We start from the raw sequence: 7,675 nt of genomic DNA, 5'->3' as shown, positions 1-7,675 counted from the left end.
CTCAACGAGCCGGTCGAATGGAAGGTATGTGGGCCACGGTACGGCACAAATCGTAAACTAGCCAGTGAGATGCCGATAAAACTGCATCTTACCGGCGAATCAATTTAAGGGATATGAAATACTCTTAAAGTTATGTAAATGAAAGTGTGTAAGGAGGTTTTATCCATCGAACCACGTACCAATGGTGTCCCCGCATGTGGCGAATTCCCATGTTCGGCGAAAACATCAACAACAGGCTACCTAATTCACAACCAACCCTGCTTCTGGTGACATCAATATGTGGTAAATAACCACGGATCAATCGATTCCTAAGTGACCTCGTCCGGCGATCCACATTCCAACACAGCTACTATTACAACAACCTTGCTAGAAATAGTACAAATGCATGCGCACTCATGTCGACGAAAACCACGAAATAAAACGCACCAGAAAGGGTTAGATTACTGACCACTTCCAGTAACCGTATGGGCCACGTTCAGCTAAGTGCGAAACCCCAGAAGCCAAGTCGTTCAAATGTTGCTTTATCGACAAATGCATGGCCCCATTGACAGTTGGAAGTGATCAACAGTATTCCGATCCACATTTCTGTTTGCCTAAACCACAAGTTGTGGTACTAGGCCGGCTACTATACACCGAACTACGAACTCCTAACGGGATCCCAAAGTCCACACGGACTCGATGCAAGGTGGTTACAACAGAGCGAAACCCATTGGTTGATTTAAACAACACGTGAGGTGACAAGGTCAAAGAGCGGTGTAAGTTCAGGTCAAAGACAAGAAAGATGGTATAGGCGCAAAACCGGAGCAACGAAAACGGGAAATCACGTCACACCAAAATAAGAATAGAAGACAACCAACACCGCCCCCAAAAGCCAGCATAGCTTTTCCAGATCCACCACCTCAATTCACCGCATATAAGAATGAGCTCAACGGGAAAATTGCTTTAGCCACGAACGCCTCACTCAATCCAGAGAATGTGCTTAGAGTGGGTGAGCACCTATCTATCTTTTATTGCTTCCAGCAGGTGGATGAGACGTATATCGCGCCTATTCTTATCAGATGCGGTCTTTACTAGTAGTTGGCTTCCACTACGATGGCTTTAACCGCTGTCGTGGCCTCTCCACTACTGGGGCAACCATGAACACTGTCCCCTTGAGGACAAAAGCCTCGTCACCCCTTCCAGTTTGAGCCAAAAGCTCTTCGTCCCGAGTTCCAAACAGTCAAAAGGGTCATGCAGTCGTTGATAAACCACAAGTTGAACGGTTTGGCTTTTGGGGTTTTGCGCGTAATTCAACGTGGCCCAATTGATTACTGGACACAATGGACAGTAGTCAAATCTAGCTTGCTACGTCCACGATGACCAACGTTTTGCTTGACTCGCTAGGCAAGCCGGATGCAAAAGTTTCATTACCAGGCACGAAAACAACGGTCAAAATGTGGCTGTCATAGGTGTAAACTGATTAGTCAGTTTCATATTTCTGTAAGAGATTTTGAGATGGCAAAGCAGTTGAGGCGCACACCTGTAGACTCGAAGGTCCGTAGTTCGAATCCGACCACTGCGTCTCGACTGCTCCTTTCTAGGTTTGAGCAGCCTAGCAGTATTTCGGCCCTCGTGCTTCCTACGAGTGGCATGGCAGCTAGGCACCGTGAGGGTTCTACAGCTGAGTCATTCATTAACGACAAGCATTTGTACATGCAAATTCGGTAATGCTAATTTGTCTCCAATAAATGCAGTTTCTAATTGGTTTCACCACATAAGTTCCATGGTTTTCGCTCCTTCTTCAGAGCAGTGGTTTTAAGACTGTTGGTCACACACTGCCATCGCCAAACCGAAGAGCGGAAAATCAACTGGACTGACGGTGAAATCCGACTGCTCAGCTCCGCCAAGAACAGCAAGGAGCCGAAATGCCAATATACCCTTCAGTTGTAGTGATGTCCACAAAGCCGATGAACGAAAGCAGTCGTAAGGAGCATGCTAGCCAAACGGAATAACGGTAATTGGGATAAAACAACGCACGGACTCACTTGTCACCTTTACGCCATTGAAGACGCGTGTCATACACGCGTACCAGTCCACCGTCCACACGTAAAAAGAAACGCTGCAGAAGGAGAAATCCGGTGTTCATCGCGCGCAGCTTGAGGTGTAACATAGCCACCCCGTTGTCACCAAGTTCATCCTCGTAAAGTGTGGTCTCGGCATAGAACAGAATGGGATCACGCCGTTGGAGAAGGGCTAGATCTAATCCGGGTTCGTATGGTTCGATGGTCCAGTCACCTGGCAAAATAAAAGTGAAGTGTGGACTATGATAACAGTGGGTTATTATTAGAACGAATGCTTCGCTGTTCAGGTATAGTAGTGAGGTGTATAATACCCATTCCGACACAAACACCTGCGGTCGAAATCGAACGTAACCAAGGCTACTCAAGAGGGCATCTGACTTTTGCTGGCCCCGACTTTCCCGCCTCAGACAGGTTTCTTCCTTCTTTAATAACCAGAAACTAAAACGGATATTCAAATGGGTCCAGTAGTACACTTTTTTGAAGAGATCCCGTGGCTTTTTTACGCATGCTGAGTACGGATGTGTGCTGTTTTGAAGTATAACCCTCGGAATAGAACTTACGAACACATACCAGAAGCTGCCAGGTGATGGACAAATGAACCAGTTACCAAGCGCCAAAGATGCTCACTGTTCATGATACTGTGTATTGACTGGTAAATCCTGTGTGCGTTGAAGCCTGTAGTCTGGAATAATTTAGGTACCTAAGCGTACACAATCCATACAGCTCGGGACAGTTCAGTGGTTAGGGCGCAAACTTAATGGCCAAAAGTACCCTGCTCGAGTCCAAACCTGGTATCTTGACTGCTACTGTCATGGTTCGACAAACTTGCAGGATATCAGTCCTTGTGAATCCGTTGGATAGTGTGGCAGTTAGGCACCGAAAAAGTGTTACAGCTGGACGATGCTTAGAATCCATAAGCTGTTCCAATCATGCTTCATGGTGTCTCTATAAATACGTGACATTTCCTCTCTTCAAAGTTTCGAATTTCTTGTCCTATTGGCGAAGGTTGTGCCCCCGTTCGCTTGTCACAAGAATACCCTCGTTTTGTGGCGCGTAAATGACGAAAGTGCAACGGCAACTGACACAGAAGGTACGTATACCATCGATAGGCATCCTAGTTCAGGGTTGAAGCCCCGTTCGCTTGTCACAAGAATATCCTCGTTTTGTGGCGCATAAATGGCAACTGACACAGAAGATACGTATACCATCGATAGGCATCCTAGTTCATCATCACCATCAAGCATCCATCTGACCTGCGTCGGTAAATATTTGTAGGCTACTTCCGGTCTGTAGAGTTGCTGCCGCTAGGGAATCTATCGGGTTCAGTAAGGAGCAACCCCAAGTTTTGTGGGAGAATGTAAAAGCGGTTCTATGTCTGATAGTCAGCAAAACGTGGTTCCAGTCCGGCTTCAGTCAACTGAGCCTTGTCTTATGTTACACTTGTTCAGGACTGTAGAAACAATGATCGCCTCGAATTTCGCTTAGATTTTTTTAGTCACAAACTATGCAACAAAGAGAATGGGAAGGAAAACGTTAGAGCCGGGGGCCCAATCAGTTCATTTACGTCAAATGGATCTGCTTGTCCGGTATGGCATGGAGTGGAATCTACGCAGCGAAGATGATACCATTGGTGCAACACCGCAACTGGCTGCGTAACAGCCGTGTATGTCACGGTTACGAACCATTAGTTTGTCGTACCGCGATTCGCACCCGGGGAGACAGTATTTACCAATCCGAATGAGTTTGTTGGTAAGGACTTTCATGCTTCGTTGCTAAATCACGGACTGGGTGTGGGCGGAAAGGTCTCCTCAAGGCGAACGGTCCACTGTCGTATGAAGCACATGGGGGAATGGATTGTCCAGGTGCCACCTGGAGTATACCAGCACTACTGATATACTGCACTAGTTCCGTACAGTTCTTCGGAGACACGAGTGAGCTCCGTGTTAGTGTCAAGTGAGGACTCAAGGAGCATATCGATTAGTAAGTTACAGAGGAAGCGCGACGGAGGACATTCTGGCCTCTCACCAATGTTTTCTAGCACCTGAGTGCGCACGGTAAAGACCGATACACGAACTAGGCTTCGGAGGTACAGCAAGAATTCCAAAGTGTCTACAGCTGCGGCGAAACCTACCACAACTGGAATTCTTAAGGAACAAATCGGCACACACGTTTCAACCATAGACTGGAGAACAAGGGTGTTATTCAGGCTTCCATCAACATGAGATGTCACACGTATGGTCCACAGCATGGCTTATGCGTTAATGAGGTGCACAAATTGCCACGCAACCCAAAGTGACCTCAGAAGCTGATACACTACTGTGTTTCTCAACAGAGGGGTAAAAACTCCTGGTTATGTGCATATGACGCACACTGAGTTACCGCAAGCTCAAGGGCATCACGATGCATTGGGAACAAACCTACCCAGAAGTGTGCCTGTGTATAATGTTGTGAATGTCCAATCATAGGGCTTTGGATGGTCCAACTGCTCTTCCGCATTAGCGCGAGCTTCCCGCCAGGCTCTAGCTATTGGAACCTGTAATAACATCAAAACAATCTAAATTCGGTATCACCTACTTGAACTGAGATCTGTTCTGCGTCAACCAGTTGCAAGGCATCTAACGCAGTGAACTCGATTGCACAACGAGGTTTCAAACCGGCTGCATGGCAAGGCAAACAAGGTCCATACTCGCTTGTCAGATAGACAGCTTACCTTTGTAATCCACGCAAAGTCTGTTCTTATCGAATATCATCTCCGGTAGGTTAGGTAATCGGAGCTGACGTTCGAAAGCCTAAAAATGCAGAAAACATGTCCGACGTATGGACACGTGGGTTAGACTAAGGATTACCTCTCGCTCGGGGCCGACCGATTTGAGAATGTGGTGCTCTACAAGAGCTATGTGCCAACAGTCAAATGAGTACTCTGACACGTCACGTTTGGGAGATGCCAAGGTGACTGGGTTATCCATAGAAGCTTGGTTGGTGGACCTGTTGGGCAAGACAGAATTGTGATACCAGACTGCATGGTGGAGGAAATGTGTACGATACCTTCAAAAACACGTTGCCGTACGACAGCATTGCAGTATGCACTGCTGACAATATGCGATAACCGACGCGGCATATTAGTATTTTCATCTGCAAGCCTCATACCGGTGTACTAGCTGAAATAGTGCTCTGTAAGAAAGGACGAGTGCTTATTCGTATCACCCACAAAAATAGTTCATGGGGAAGACGGTAATTCTAACCAGGGACTCCTTGTAGGAGTAACAGACCTCAAATAGACCAAACTTGAGAGGCACTGAAGAATTAACGAAATGAAAACACTACGATATTGACGAGTAAATGAGCAAATGAATAGTTTAGAAGCGTGAAGGGTCATGAAGGTTTGGGCAGATTAACGTTAACCTGAGTCTTGAAAATTCGAAAATCATAGGCATTTCGAAAAAAACGGGAAGTGAAAGAGGGAAATAGCTCTGTACGGGCAGCGAAGGGCTGGAACTTGGTGTGCGCGACTAGGGAGGGAACAACCGTGGAAGTGTTACGGGAAACTATAGTTCATCGGAGCAGTTACCGTGATAATAATCACAAAGCAGTGACTAGGGGCTACGTGCCATCTGTGAGTAAAGGCTTTCAGGTTATCGACGCGACGGCCGGCAAAAGGGGGGTCAACAGCATGTCCGACGCTTCGTTGAATATTACTGAGAGCGCACTGTAGAGGGAGTACACTGCTAGATATGACAGCAGTATTTTGCGAATGGATCTGAGACACATACAAGTGACCCAATGGGAGAAGAACAAAAAATGGATTTACATGATGTAACAAAACTTGTAGGGGTGTCGAAAACTCTTGAGGAACATCATATACAATCTATTCGGACGAGTCTCTACCACTATTAAATCCCTACCTAAAGTATCCATTTCTATGTGGTGGTCCGGCATGAGTGCTAGAATGACTGCGCGGGCAACACCCACTCTTTTTCTCTTCTTCTCACTATAAGGCTCTAAATTAAATGGTTGTGCGGCGGTGAACCACCACTGCCTCTAGTGAATTTAAAACACCTGGTTCTCCAGAGTTTATTCAGCCCGATTGACCGGTTTGTTATCCTTAACATGTTCGCCTAAGGAGAAATGCCTGGACGTTTGTGAACATCATCATCGCCATCGACAACATGAAGTGTTCCGCAGTGACGTTTCGCTAACGTAAGGCCATGGTTTATTTGAAAGACTCATTGTAAAGAAAAAACAAGCATAGACAGAAATGAACTGAGTGCTATCTTACTAAAATCACTCCTAGATGCATACACCTCCAAACACATACTCAGGCAACCTGGACAGAAAGTGACAATAAGAACGCCATCGACATGGATTAGCAGTCATATCTTGTACTGTCCCCAACCAGGCGCAGTGGGGATCACGTGGTCCCCATCCTGGAAGGCGAGTAGCACCGACATTACGCAAACATTTCGTAATCTCTTTCATACCCCTTTGCCAGGTCAAAGGTTGGCCAACTCTCTGATTCCGCCAGTTTGAAGTGGGCACGAAAACAACTCTCTTAGGCAGACCGTGGTTTCATATGCGCAATACATGGCCTAACCAATGCATATTCTGGTGCTGGACACACTTCGATGGAAGTCCCAGTTAAACAACCGAAATCTCACATTCTAATTGGCAGATTTCGTATTATCTGACACCAACCCATACAAGCTATGGTCCTGAGACATCGACTGTGGAACACCTGAAGACATCTCAAATCCGCTGCTCGAACTGGCCAAATCTCACAGCCATACAACGAAACAACCCACACTGTTGCCTGATACGCACTTCCACTGAGATTCTGGGATATACTACTTTCACGCCATAGGTAGCTCAAATTAGCGAACGCGACCTGAACCTTTCAGATTCGTTCATTGACCGCATCTGTCACACTATAATCAGACCTAATGCAAATTCCAAGGTACGTGAAACGCTCCACAACTTCCAGTGCCTTTCCCTGAATCGCAGTGTCCAGTGAATGCATGTACAGGAGCATGACCTTACACTTTGTAGGTGCAAAGTCCATAACAATGAACTGGATGGCGTTGGTCGGTTCATCTACGAACATCTGCGCCTACTCCTCCTCTTCGAGCACGAGAACATTTGCATATTCCAGATCAAGGTTTTCGTGGCAGGCTATTTGAACATCGGAGTTTTGGAGACTTTCAGGCGTTCGTCTCATTATTTCGTCACTCACGAAATTAAATAGGAATGGAGAGAGTGGACATCTCTGACGGACAAGGCTTTGTGTAAGGAAGCCTTTGGAGAGCTCTCCGTATACCCCTTGCGTCCAAAAGTCTGAGAATACAAAGAACGTATTACGTTCACAAACTTCCGGGGAATTTCTTCGATGGGCCATCGTGTTAAAAACAGACCGATCAACCAAGTCTAATGCGCCTTGGAAATCCAGGAATACTAAAGCTGTGGTTCGCTCGTACGTAAGGCGTTGTTCTAGCACCTAACGGAGTGTGATGATAAGTTGAAGAGCCTCTAGAAGACGATTCTCGCAAATTCTTCCAACATCCGGATCAGCAGGTTTTTCAGTTGTTAAGCGATTTGGCAACATCTTACGCGGCCAAGAAGCG

General features: G+C 46.4%; 1 protein-coding gene across 1 annotated transcript in view; it reads right to left on the bottom strand.

Moving 5' to 3' along the window:
* Nucleotides 1-7,158, bottom strand: part of T265_11820 (hypothetical protein) — a gene marked incomplete at both ends in the record, with an annotated part of 21,481 nt that extends 14,323 nt beyond the window's left edge. The window contains 8 exons of the mRNA XM_009178595.1: nucleotides 2,025-2,274; nucleotides 4,482-4,593; nucleotides 4,635-4,717; nucleotides 4,771-4,849; nucleotides 4,907-4,980; nucleotides 6,362-6,606; nucleotides 6,716-6,942; nucleotides 6,970-7,158. Of these exons, the coding sequence (XP_009176859.1) occupies nucleotides 2,025-2,274; nucleotides 4,482-4,593; nucleotides 4,635-4,717; nucleotides 4,771-4,849; nucleotides 4,907-4,980; nucleotides 6,362-6,606; nucleotides 6,716-6,942; nucleotides 6,970-7,158 (1,259 nt within the window). The remainder of the gene's footprint in view (nucleotides 1-2,024; nucleotides 2,275-4,481; nucleotides 4,594-4,634; nucleotides 4,718-4,770; nucleotides 4,850-4,906; nucleotides 4,981-6,361; nucleotides 6,607-6,715; nucleotides 6,943-6,969) is intronic.
* Nucleotides 7,159-7,675: the final 517 nt, after the last annotated feature.

This window comes from Opisthorchis viverrini, assembly GCF_000715545.1.
Source record: "Opisthorchis viverrini unplaced genomic scaffold opera_v5_599, whole genome shotgun sequence".
In the NCBI taxonomy this organism is placed as follows: Eukaryota; Metazoa; Platyhelminthes; class Trematoda; order Opisthorchiida; family Opisthorchiidae; genus Opisthorchis; species Opisthorchis viverrini.
The sequence above is the reverse complement of the archived record's forward strand: the minus strand, read 5'-3'. Positions and strand labels throughout refer to the sequence as shown.